The following is a 13,561-nucleotide window of genomic DNA, read 5'->3' as shown; positions in this document are numbered from 1 at the left end:
ATACCATTTATTTTGTTCTATTGATGTAGTATCCTGTCTTGTTAAAAAAATTAAAAATATAAACACAAAAAAAGTAGAGAAAACCAAGGGTTTGAGTTTTCCTCTTTTTGCTTTGAATCTATTTTTTATATTTTTTTAAAAGTAATGTTAGATATAAATTTTAAATAGACAAACTTCATACAAGTTTTTTATAAAATAATGGCTGCCACTAATAAATAATAATTGTTTTATAATTTTTTAAAATGAGATTTACTTTTTTATAAAAATTTGTATGAAATTTGTCTATTTAAGACTTGTACAAATTATTTTTCTTTTTTTAATAAACCAAATACATCAACCGGGACAAAGTGAACATATAACTGGAGCAATATGGTAGCATTTCTAGAAAATAATTAGGCCTTAAATTTCTTTTTTAAAAAAAAAAAAACCACATACCAATATTATTACTAAAGTAAAATATATTTAATAATAGAAAGAATTTTTATAGTTTAAGATGGCATATCAAACTACATAATTTGTAAACTTTATTTTTATAAGATTACCCCCATTAAAACAAAACAAAAACAAAAATACAAATAAAAACGCACCGTATAATCCTCTCTCTTCGCCGACCGACCCAAACTGAGAGTAGTTAAAAAGAAGGCGCGAAACGCAGATATCGTTGGTTTCGGGCTGGGGAACGGAGCTGAAAGCGCCGAAAGTGTCGCAACGCCTTTCGTCGCTCAGATATTTCCCAAACACAACCCTAATGTCTTCCATTTGGCATTCTTTTGGTTCCTCTGTTTTCTTTCCTTTCTTTCACCGTATTTATTTGGCGAAAACAACAAAACAACAGATTTGGCAAAACAAAAACCAGAAAATTTTACGGTTTCAGGTTGTACGTTTGTGCTTTCCCCATCATTCAAATTTGATTTCAGCAACTTTCTCATTTGGGGTTGAACAATCTTGGGTTTTATTTTGATCCAACAAAGTATTCTTTGTTCCCCTCTGTCTCTCTCTCTCTCTCTCCCCGGTCTCTTTTTTTTTTTTTTTTTTCTTTGTTGATAAACTCTCCGATCTCTTCTTTGTGATAAAGAAGAACGAGGTTTTTTTTTTTGTGTGGATTTTCGTTTTATTTTTTTATGGCCTTATTTCCTTTGTTGAGTTATTTATCATATTGATCTTTGGCTCAAGGGGAAGCTTATCATTGCCGGTGCCGCTTCCGGCGTTTCGATTTCAGCGGCAACGCATTGGGTACCGCAAGCTTTTTATTATTGAAGTAGGTTTCTTCACGATCACATTTCTCGTTCTTCTTTTCTTGTTTCATTTACGAAAATACATTGCGCTGTTTCCTTCCTCTTTCTTCTTGGGATCAGACACATTAATTTCATGGTTGGGATTAATTGATTTTGAGATGCTTCTCTAAATATGAAAATGTTGAATTGAAAAGTGAAAAACTAGGCCGATAGAAAATGCATATAAGCAGCATTATCTGGGTTTTAAAATTCTGAACATGCCAAACGTTCTAGACTCCTAGAACAGGGTTACCAACGGTTAGTTAGGAGCTTCTGATCTTAGCTAAAACAAAGTCAGCTTATTGAGTAGAAAAAACGGTGATGTTTAGCTTTTTCTATAGGAAAATCAATGTAATTGACATATCTTATTTCTTTGTTTTTAGATTTTAACCTTTTCCTTTGAATGGAACATACTTGCGACATTTTTCTCCATGAACATACTTGCGACACAGGAATGTTCATGGATGATGTATGTAAGTATGCTTGAAATTGATAAGAAAGAAATTCTTATCCATTATCGGTTCTAATGATTTTAATAGTACTGTTAAATTGATTTTGGACAAGAGCAAAAAACTGTGTTAAATGAGTATAAGCTTCAAATTTAAAACACATAAGACGCATAAGATATATCCAAGAAGTGTGGGAAAAATCATCAACAATTGGGAAAAAATAATGAGCCCCACACAAAGAAGGGGTATGATAGACACCCCAAATATCACAAAAAATGCGATTAAAATGAGAAACATTTTTATTAGTATGATTAGAAAAAGGTAATCTTGTGTGCTTAGAACAAGCACAAATATCACAATCAGTGAGAATATAGGGAGAATTAAAAAAAAAAATTGGGAATGGTAAAATTAGAGGGATCACCAAGACATTGATGCCATAAGGTCTTATTAGCAGTGGGTTGAGGAGCAAAAGCCAGAGGAGGGTCAGGTTGGTACACGTAAAGCCCATTGCATAGATCACCCGCTCCAATTTTATCTCAATGAAGCATGAATTTCTCCTATGTACATTCTCTTTTGTGTTTAGGTGCATATTACTAAACAAAGTGTCTCTTGGGTTCATTAATTTTCTGGTTGTCAATTGAAAAGGGTTATCCCCTTATATATTTTCCTTCTTTCTTTTTGAAGTTGGTTAATACCTTGCTTTTGATGTTTGTGTTCCATTTAGCTAGAAATTCTTCTACTACCTAATTCCTGATGAAAACTGTCGTTGTATCATGCATGTGAAATCCTTGACATGCTATTTAATGTTCCTTATTTTTCGCCCTTTCATCCATTTATGCAGTTGACTTGCAATACTTCACTGCAGAAGTAAGAGCCGAAATTCTAATCACACCTTTGGAACCTTAATGTCGGTAATTAATAATTTCAGTTATGGACTTGGAGCATGGTTGCCTTAGCAGTACGCATTTAGGAACACACCCAGAGATTACTGATGGAAACGGAATAAGTAAGCATTCAGAAACACGTCCAGAGGTTCTTGAAGGATGCGGAGGAAGTGAGCACTTCGAAATAAATCCATTTCTTATTGATGGGAGCCAAAGCATTACGGATACTGAAACGCATTCAATTGAAATAGACAGGACTGGGAGCAGTAGGCATTCAGAGACACAGGCGAACGTTATAGATTGGAGTGATAGCTGTCAAGAGGATCCTAGTAATGAAGGCGATCCACATGCCCCAGCCAAAAGGTTAGGGCCTTCTTATTCTTCAACTTCATCTTCATCACATTCGTCATTGGAATTTCTCTTCCAAGGAGATTCAGTTGTAGCCTCCAAATCTGGACAATCCACTCCTTCCTTCCCTTCACCTGAAAAAGATACCCAACTGGCATTCCAAGATGAAAGTGAAGTTTCCAGCAACATCTTTTCCAAATCAGATGAGCGTGACAATGATGGTCCAGATCCCTTACCGACATCTCAAGTTCCTGAGATAAACCATGAATCAATGGTGCATGGTACGTCACCAACACAATCTCCTCAGGTACAAGTGATGAATCGGTCAGGAGGATACGATCCTTACAGAATTCCGTCTTCTGTGTTTGCAAGAAGTAAGTCCACAACGCCAATGGAATGGAGCGTTGCTTCCAACGAATCATTGTTTAGCCTTCACATAGGGAACGCTAGTTTCTCCAAAGACCATGTGTTTTTGTTTGGTGATCTTAAGCCTGAAGAACTGGTAAAATCGGATGAGTTGTTTGCGCTCAGCCCAACCTCTCCACTTCCAGTATTGGGAACTGACAAAAAGAATATCAAGATAGCTCATGATTCTGAAGCTACAGTAGTGGCTGATGAGATCGTTAAGGATTCAGAAAGAGTTAGTGTGGAAGCTCAAAGTGAGGAAAAGATGTCACCTCCAGTAGTTTCCTGGAATTCCTCTAGTCTCTCCCACCGTTCAGATGAGAGTGTAGCCTCATTTGCTTTTCCCATGTAAGTCTATGTTTATTCTTTTAATAGTGAACACTACCAACATTTTCATGCACGTTTTCTCTTTCCACATTAATGATTTACTGTGAACTTAAAAGATGGATGGATATGCATTTTGTATGCATATTACGTAAACGGAAGTGTTTCTGTTTATACCCAGTTCACTGAAATCTGTACGTTTGATGACTCATCCTGTGTAGGAGTCGCAAAGATATGCCTCTACATTGAGGTGAATGCATGCTTGATTGCTATTTTTTTTTCCACATACTACACATATGACACCTATGTCGTACTTTAGGGAAAGTTACCAAGCCTAGTACTCTGTCAATGAGGAATACCCTTTTGTGTGATGCAGAAAGAAGAGATGTGCATGGACTTTGTGCTACTGTTCTAATTGTAGCCGGGCGTTCCACTACTGTACATGGCCAAGCTGCTACTGTTCAAATTGTAGCTGGGCGTTCTGCTACTGTTGGAACTGTAGCCGAAAAAGACTTTGTTGTCATTCTTCTACCATGTACGTCTCTATTTCTTTACCTACCATAATAACTGCATGAGAAGCATCGATTGAACACGCATTTATTCTTTACCTACCATGTTTGTTATGATGGTTTGTGTTCCTAGTTAGATGCTTGATCTCTTTTCTGGTTTCTTGATCTTTATGATTTCCTAATGTTACTTAGCTCGTGGTACACTCCATGGTTTCTTTAAACTATACAATCACATTGATTTAGTCTGCTGTAATCAATGCAGTTTGGCTGGAGGGGAAAGGAGTGGTCGTCTCAAGACAGATGGAGGGAAGCGGCATCAAGAGCCACCAGCCCCCAAAGTGACTTCAAATTCAACATCAAAATGTTGTTTTCCTTGCCTTTTTTGGCGCCCATGGTGCTTTCGATCTCATTGTTGTTGAGCAAGTGAGTGCTACAAATCCTTGAGCCCATTTGTTCACATGTCTATTAATCCCTAGGTACTTAAAACAGAGGAAAGAATGAAATCTATGCAAAAATTTAATTGGAAGTCTTAAAAGGCCTTCGAGATGCGAGGGCCCAAAGTTTGTTGGACTTCTCGGTTTGTATTCGCAACCCATCTCAACTCATTTCAACTCATCTCACTACTATTCATTACTATTCATCAACTTTAACTCACAAATCTCACTACTATTCACAACCCATCTTACTATTATTCACAATCCATCTCAACTCATCTTCGAATCCAAACAATACCTAAATAATATCTTTAGTCCCAGGTTCAAATATGGCTCTCTCTCTCTCTCTCTCTCTCTCTCTCTTTCTCACACACACACACACACACTCATATGGGTCTCTACATATGGTTTACATATGGTTCACATATGGCTCTTTGAATGAGGATATGTTACTTGGCGTTATCCTATTTGCTGCATTTGTTTAATATTGAGAAGAAAGCGTTAATGGAGGCATCATTTGGTACTTAGGCCTGTGTCTATTGGGGTTTAGATGGTTAAGGGCATCCAGCATGTTACTCTGTTTCAATCTTCGATAGAGCAATAAAATTAGTTTCTGATATACACACGTTATTTGAATTAGATTGTATTGACCTTCTTTAGTGGGAAATGCGTTGAATTGGTTAATTACATAGTAGGTGGAAATGAGAAGATGCTTGGAGTTAAATGCAATGTGATGGTGCATATATTTAGGTCCCCGTCAGTCTGCATTTGGTCTTGACGCTCAAGAAACTGAGAAACTAAAAGCCTGTATCTTGCTTTGTCACAGAAATTTGTAAGTAAACAATCCAGGCCCTCCCTTTGCACATGGGGCAGTCAAGTGGGCAGCTCATGTCATCTACAGGGTAGGGCACCCCCATCAGATCCCTTGCTCTATCCGGAAGTCTCGGGCAGTCTACCGTTTGGTGTGGAAGCCACAATATCTCTGCTAAATCTACCAATATATACTCAAATATTACAGAGAAAATTCCTTTGAAAAACTGTCGTCTTCCCTTGGCCGCTGCTGCATCAGAAAGTCGAATGTGCCATCTGAATAGGAAGGGTCACCCCATTACTAGAAATACTTTATCTGTTGCCACTTCTGAAGGGAGTCTGGTTTGCTTTTTTAGGGGATTTTTTTTTCTAACCTTACATTAGCAACTTTGAAGGCAGTATTGTATTTATGGCTAGGGGGATTGAGGATTATGAAAGATAAACTCCTTTGAGGGCGTTTTGGAAATGAATAATAGTAATTATAACAAGAACCAGAACTGCTACGTACAACCGCTGTTTGCAACCCCCATTCAACCGGCTGACTACCACGTCAGCATCTGTCAGAAAAATTAAAAAAAAAAAACAGAGAGAAATTTGAGAAAAGTAAAACTTCGAGGTGAAGATAATCCATCGGACTGTAAAGGAAACCGAAGGGACTTTCAGTGGTCTTTGTCGGCGAAGTCGGACCCGTTGATATGGATTTTGTGTACACCAGCTTTCTTTATCGCTCTTTAATCTTTTGGGTTTATCCATTCTTTGTTTGAGTTCAGGGTTTAGTAGAGTCTGGGCAGTGGGCACCAAAATTACGAAAAACAAAAAAGAGAGAATTTTTCTAATGGTAGTGTCCCATGAAAGGAATGAGAGAACTTAAACTGTGACTTTAGTGAGGTATTTTGGGTGCAGACGATTTCTTCAGAGGCCGGAAACAAACCGAAGTGAAGTGACCAAAATACGAGATGCAGTTAAAAACAGGAAGAGCTACAGTGGCAGGCTCTTGAACTACAAGAAGGACGGTACCAATTTCTGGAATCTTCTTACTATCACTCCAATCAAAGATGAACATGAGAGAATCATCAAATTGGATTGCTTAAAACCGGATGAAATCCAGTCCACCCACACAACGATCGACGGACTCTCTTTTTCTCCCATTCAAATCCTTTCTTCTATTTTCTTCTACCCTGCAAGGCAAAAAGAAATACAGTGTTTCATTTAATGACATGAAGACTCCCCACCGGTTGCAAGAATCTTCTGTTATAACCATTATATAGAGAGAGAAGTGAATTTGAGCAAGCACCATCAAGATTCATCGACTTTGTACAGAACCACCCGGAGAAGGGTGTATGCACAATTTTCATTTCTTTTAATAATTTTCAATCATATAATGTTTGTTTGCAGCAAATAAGAAAAGCTAAGATCATTTTTACCTTGTTTGTTTTTTCAGATTAAATACAATGGGATAAGTTGAATTTAAAATTAAAAGTTAATAAAATATTATTAAAATATATTTTTTTAATATTATTATTTTTTATTTAAAAAAATTGAATTGTTTATTTTATTTTATATAAAATTTAAAAAAATTATAATAATTAAATAATATGAAATAAGATAAAATAAATTAAATTGAGAAAAATTATAAAAACAAATAAAAATCAGAATCAAATATAAAAAACATCTCATAAAGTCAAAATTTCTGAAAAAGTATATTTTAAAATAAATAATAAGGAAAAGCATAGCAAAGTAGAAGTCAAAAATAAAAAAAGGGAAAGTCAATGTCAAACACCAGTAACAATTAGAGCATTTTACTTCCTTGAACTACTGCTAAAAACCATTTTTTCTTTTTCTTTACATATCAAACCCAACTCGTTGTACCTTCGAATTACCGAACAAATGATGACATCTTGCATTCTATATTAAGACGAAAATTATTTTTACAATACTCAAGTCTCCTATACTTTAAAAAATAAATAAATAAATTTGAGATCTACATGAAAAATCTTACTTTTTAACTGAGTTTCACTATTTTTCAAAATGACTCGATATTTATATACTTTAAAACTGTATCTAACATTATTCAGGTAAATATTTGATTATTAAACTTATATCACAACATTTTATTTTTTATTTATCTCAAAAATCCTAAGTCAAGTAGGGAGGAAAATATTATTTCTTAATAATTTAAAAATGATAATATGTGAGTTTTGATAATTTAAGATATTGTAAAATAAAGGGATTGAAAGATAAAGAGTGCTCCCTAATTTAACCTGACACCACAATACTTCAGATTGGTACTTTGTGCAGATCTCTTATTCCTGGATGTCTCTGAGAATCTAATCTCTTGTTGTTCTTGACTTGAGTGGGAACAAACTGCAAGGTCAGATTCCAGCAGGTTTTAGCCATCCAAAGCATCTTAAGCAACTTTCCCTGGCTGGTAATAACCTGACTGGAGCTATCCCTTCTAGCTTCACAATTTTATGCTCTCTTGAGGTGTTAGAACTTTCATCAAACTCTCTTTCTGGTGAAATCCCAAAAAACATTGCATACTCGAGAAATATAACTGTTCTTCTGATCAACAAAAATAAAATCTCAGGACAGATTCCCTCTGATTTGGCTAATGTGACCATCTCTTTCAACTTTTAATGCATCCTTTAATGGATTAACCCCGATCGAGATTGCATCCATAACATCTGTGTTTCAGTCATTATCTTAGTTCTTCTACCTCTAATCATCTGCTGCCTCAGTCACTTGTGTAGATGTAATTATAGAAAACCTTTAATTTTTTAGCTTTCCCCTCCCAGGCAGGCAGCATAGGAAGCATCAAGTGTTTGTACGTAATCTGTGCATTTGCACCCAGTCCCAAATTTTGTTTTCATGAGGTTGTTATTGTTTCCGTATAATCTGTCTGTCTGCAGATCAATGATATTGGTCCTTCCAAGGTCAGAAATTTTTAGACTTTGTTTGCATGCCCCTTGTCTCGGTTCATTTTGCATTAATATGTAAGCCAAACAGAAGTGATAGTGATTGATTACTTAACTTTATAAAGAAGAGAAAGTAATGGTAAACTCATGACTATGGAATAATCCCTAAACCCTTGAAAACAAACAATGAAAGAAACCACCAAAAAACAAATGTAACCACAAATAGACAACTTTCCTCATGTCTTTTTTCTAAGATAAGCTAGTAGCTAGATAATCACATAACTCCCATCATCATCATCATCATCATCATCATCATCATCATCATCATCATCATCATCATCATCGTCGTCATCCCCTTCTATGGGAATCAATCAATGCCTGCAATCTTATGCAATAAATCGGAAGCGCCATCTTTACTTTCGGGAGGATAGAGGAGCAGTAGCTTCCTGGTAACGGTGAAAGGTTCCGGTGAAGTCTGTGAAGAGTCCATCAATACCAATCTTGTTTATCCAGAAATCATATTCAGCATAAGGATCTTGGTGGAAGTCAAAGTGCAGGAAAGAATTTTCATTTCTGAATGTATATGGATGCACCTGAAATGACATGAAAACAACATAGCTTTAGAACCCCTTATAAACAAGCCAGCCTTCACCAATAATTTAACTAAAAAAAAAACTGTATGTACCTGTAGGCCACGAGCATGGGCTCTGGCAACAAGATCAGTAACTCTATCCAAATAGTTATTTCTTGGAAAAACAATTGTATCCTTCCAGGGTCCAATCCCCACCACGTACTTCTTTATGTAATCAAAATACATATCCGAAGTAATATCCCAGTATGACTGCACGAAATGTTTATTGAATTAGGAAACACAATCAGAAAAACCCAAGCAATTGCTACAAAATGTTGCTGCATGAAGCACCAAGATAATGCTTTTAACCATGACAACACAAGGTAATTATGAAGTTTATGCAGAAATGTCATGCAACTAGAACTGCAAGGAACAGGATGCAGATTGCCTTATTGTCATAACTATAACTAAAAGAACAGGATGCCCTACATAGGAACAGGATACTCAAATAATCTAATCAATGAGGTCAGTAGGTCATGAGTCCAGAAATCACCTAAAGGATAACTGAACAAACATCTCTGAACATTGACTCCTGTAGAGAATAATGTCTACTGTATTCTAATAAAAATGGAAAGCATTTTTCTCTTATAAAATTAAGGCATCAATGGCAAAAGAGGTCACAGCTTTGAGCTCTCCTGCCAAATACACCTCTAGCTCTCGTGTGCATTGATTGTAGGTTTTGCCATTGTAATGCTACTCATCATCCCAATTCTCATCATCCTCTCATCATCTTATGATGTGGCATTAAATGATTAGAGACTATTTATTATATTTTATTTGTGAACCTATCATCTAATACTACATCATGGGATGATGAGATGATGATGAGAAAATGGATGATGAATAGATTTTTTCTTCCTAATATAATGCAGACATAAAAAATATCACCAACACTGGGAGTTAGTGAGAACGTGTTTATGAGATGAACAAAAGAAAATCAGATTTGCAGAATGAGGAAAAAGAACAAACCTGATTGGTATCTTCTGTTAGTATTGTCACATCATCAATTAAGAAAACTTTGGGCAGCGCGGTGAGGTTTGAAATATATACGAGTGAAGTTGGAGCAAAGGACTGGATAAATGCAGGTTTCTTCAGCCATTCTTTTGACATATATGAACCGCTATATCCGTATTTCTGCAGCATCTCCACAAACTTATCTTCAAACTTCTTCCCATCTGCCCATTTCACCTGTTGTAAGAGATTAAACTTGAGAACTTGTGAAAAATATGGCTAAGGGACTATAAAGCAGATACTCTGTGAGATGGCATAGTTTCAGAATCCGGTGTATAATAACGACCACAAGAAAATCACTTACATGGTTGTTGACAAAAACAGGATTTTTAATCTCTGGATAAATTCCAACAACTCTTCTTGCATTTAATGCAATTGAGATGTACTCTTCAAAGGTGATAATTGGGAATTTCCCTGCGAAAAAATCAATTGGAAAAGAGTAAACTTCATTTGATTAACTAGATTTTGGATACTTGTTTCATAGAAAGAAACTTTACAAATGCTCAGGGTCATGTACATTGAAGTGGCTGGAACAAATGCCAACTTCGAACTATGATTTACAATGTTAGGACTGTCATTAAGCTCAGAGTCTCGGGGCAAATGCTTGACACATCATAACACCCTGATAATGACATGTCCTGGTGGTAAACTTGGATTAATATGATCGACCTACGTGCCTCCAATGACTGTAACAAAGTGAAACGTACCATTATATTGTTGATCTCGAAAACTGAACCGTTGCTTCGCCCCCAATGACTGCAGCTCTTCCAGTGTAAAGTCAACTGCAGAGAATCATGACGAGTTATACAGTCACAAAGGAGTGAAAAGAGAATTGATGCAAAGATATTCCAGCATGCTCACACACGTAGATTCAAAATGGCATTGGCTATTACATCTTATACTTAAAATACACCCAACAATAAATTCAGCATAAAATAGAAGCCTTACAGTCGTATGGAAACATTCGAAGTCAACTGTGATAGAAGTAGAAAAAAAAAAGTTGGAAGGATTATCTTTGATACCTACGAACCACCCAGTCATGTTCACGCCTTGAACCTCATACGTTCTTTTTCTATCAGCGAACTCCGTATGGTTTGCAATATCAGTTGTGTCATCAAGTGTTACATCATGGTGGCATATCAGCACGCCATCTTTAGAGGCAAGGATGTCTGTTTCTATGAAATCTGCCCCCTCTTCAATAGCTCTCTGCAACGCCCAGATAATGTTTAGGCACTATTCATTCTAACTTAGAAAAATTACAATGCATAAAACGATAAACATGAACATAACCATCCAATGTGCAAATAAATTGATGATTGAACAGAAAACAAGGATGGCTGCTTGCTAAATTATAATTCAAAATCCAGGTAACATGGAAAAAAGTGATGAAAAAGACAAACAGTGATAACCCCCCCCCCCCAAAAAAAAAAAAAAAGAGTATCTTCAGCAAGACATGATACCATGTATGCTACAGCAGTTTCTTCAGGGTACTCCCCATTTGAACCTCGATGAGCAACATTGTATGGACGGGATGTTTGTAGGGGCTGTTTATGACGATGAGCTATCGTACTTGGAAGCTGATACAAAGGTCTTCCAACACATTGCCCAATAAATAGAAGAAGTAGGAAAGTGACCAAGCCTGTCAAGCGCAACATTAATGTTCCTATTAATTTTCTTCGAGCAAAAAAGAGAGATCATAAACCAAGTAGTACTTTAGCCAACTCCAAATTAAAGAAAATTCATGAGAGTAGAGAATAGATAGCTTTCGATTGATGGAATACACAAGCCCTTTTGAAGTAGTTCTTGATCAAGCACTCTGCCAAACTCAATTATACATATCTATCAATTCAGTTAAATTCGCAAATGAGCCCTCGTGAGCTGTTCATGAATAGTACATTCAGTCTTTTGTCTTGTATATTTGAGTTTTCACGTAAAAAAAATTTTCTCATCAGTTACTATTCATTATCTCACGCCACACACTTTATGAAAAACGTCCTCAAAGATGAAAAAATAAATAAATAAACTATAGGTGTGTGGTGTGAAAATAAATAGTGACTGATGCATAGAATTCATGTTCCACATAAGAATCTAAGTTCGATCAATAAGCATGCACCAATGTAGGGAAACAATAACTAATGTTCCAACAAGATAACTAATGCCCCCAACTAAAACAACAAAAAGAACATAGCAAATTAGAAAATTAATAACCAAGGATATTTAAAAATATAACTTCTATAATTTTATTATTTAAGGCATATGATCAGTTCTAGATCTTCTTGATGGTCGATTTATTGACCCCTTGATGAGGAAAACTTGCATTCCTTTGATTTACGAATTTAATGTAGAATAGCTTGATATTTGAGGCGCGCACACACGCACTCGTATGTATATTGTAAAACTCAGTAGAGCAAGACAAAAGTGCAGATTGATTTCCAGCAATATATGCAGTAACCCGACAAGCTTCCACCCTTAAAAAGTGCAAAGAAACAGGTCCCACTTCTTGAGATGTAAAACCAAACCGAGGATCTTGTCCAAGAATCACAGTTCAAAAGTCTCAAACATCTCTATGTTCATGGAGCACTGTAGCGTCTAGTCAGATGGTTATAATAACAACTTGCTTACACAAGAAAACTTGAATATTTACAACTTTCACAGTCTCGGGTATTGAAGAAACCCCCATCCTCAGATTCTATTCTGAACCTCTGATAAAAATCAAACGATTCTCATATATAAAACAAATCATTGCACAAACGAAACATATGGCAAGAAAACAAAAACAAAACAAACCAATGCGAGTGAAGGACAAAGTACTTAAACAACCCAAAGACCGATTCCCAGCAAAAGGAACCAAAGAAGGCCCGAAGGAAGGGAAAAAGAAAGAAAGAAATAACAGATGACAGCCAGTCAGCAGACAGCCTCAAAAATCACAGAAAATCAATAGAGAAGCGTAGATACGTACAGGTCTTACCAAAAGACGACGTCATTGCTCTCTCTCTCTCTCTCTCTAGTTTGCTCTCTCTCTGGATATAGGAGATAGCGAACTGTTTCTATACTTAAATAGCCGGTGGATTAACTCGATCGAGGCATATTAATTATAAGAACTTGGAATATTCTTTCATGCAGAGACGTTCTCGGCATTCTAAACGTCCAGTCTGTTGGGTTTTGTAAATATCAGATATATTATCATAGACTTCAATCTTGACTCAATGACTAAACTTCAATCATTTCATTTGACAGAGTCAAATCATTATATAAGGATAACACAGTACGGTAGGTAAATATTGAATCAGTAAATATATTTTGAAACTACTCGATCGTTCTCTTGAACCTTTGAGAATAATAAGGTGGAATATTCCATGCAGGAACTGATGATATATCTTGATCGTTGTAATCCATATGATTCTTAGGAGTTAGGAATGCTAATAGCTAGGATCGAATCACCTTCAACAAAATCACATTTTACATCATGAGGTTGGTTATATGCAATCCCGTATACACACATACATACATGATGCATATACATATAATGCATATATATATAAATCCCGTATACACACATACATACAT

At 36.0% G+C, this 13,561-nt stretch overlaps 2 protein-coding genes across 5 annotated transcripts; one reads left to right on the top strand and one right to left on the bottom strand.

The window, feature by feature from the left end:
• Positions 1 to 579: 579 nt before the first annotated feature.
• On the top strand, positions 580 to 5,750 carry LOC121256511. Of its 4 annotated transcripts, XM_041157339.1 has the most exons (6): positions 580 to 762; positions 1,174 to 1,258; positions 2,652 to 3,708; positions 4,061 to 4,219; positions 4,456 to 4,616; positions 5,454 to 5,750. In XM_041157339.1, exons 3-5 carry the CDS (start codon positions 2,654 to 2,656, stop codon positions 4,610 to 4,612), a joined length of 1,371 nt encoding a protein of 456 aa, XP_041013273.1. In that variant the 5' UTR covers positions 580 to 762; positions 1,174 to 1,258; positions 2,652 to 2,653; the 3' UTR covers positions 4,613 to 4,616; positions 5,454 to 5,750. The 4 variants fall into 4 exon arrangements, with proteins under 4 accessions (XP_041013273.1, XP_041013272.1, XP_041013270.1 ...); XM_041157338.1 differs by having other exon boundaries at positions 580 to 1,258; XM_041157336.1 differs by having other exon boundaries at positions 580 to 1,258; positions 2,565 to 3,708.
• Positions 5,751 to 8,709: 2,959 nt separating this feature from the next.
• LOC121256510 (glycerophosphodiester phosphodiesterase GDPD6-like) lies at positions 8,710 to 12,994 on the bottom strand. The gene is given in 9 exon segments (XM_041157335.1): positions 8,710 to 8,773; positions 8,775 to 8,945; positions 9,038 to 9,193; positions 9,953 to 10,171; positions 10,299 to 10,408; positions 10,702 to 10,776; positions 11,017 to 11,200; positions 11,455 to 11,633; positions 12,963 to 12,994. Coding segments are annotated over 9 exon segments (1,164 nt in total). The 5' UTR covers positions 12,979 to 12,994; the 3' UTR covers positions 8,710 to 8,719.
• Between the last annotated feature and the right edge of the window lie 567 nt (positions 12,995 to 13,561).

This window comes from Juglans microcarpa x Juglans regia, chromosome 3D (assembly GCF_004785595.1).
Source record: "Juglans microcarpa x Juglans regia isolate MS1-56 chromosome 3D, Jm3101_v1.0, whole genome shotgun sequence".
In the NCBI taxonomy this organism is placed as follows: Eukaryota; Viridiplantae; Streptophyta; class Magnoliopsida; order Fagales; family Juglandaceae; genus Juglans; species Juglans microcarpa x Juglans regia.
The sequence above is the reverse complement of the archived record's forward strand: the minus strand, read 5'-3'. Positions and strand labels throughout refer to the sequence as shown.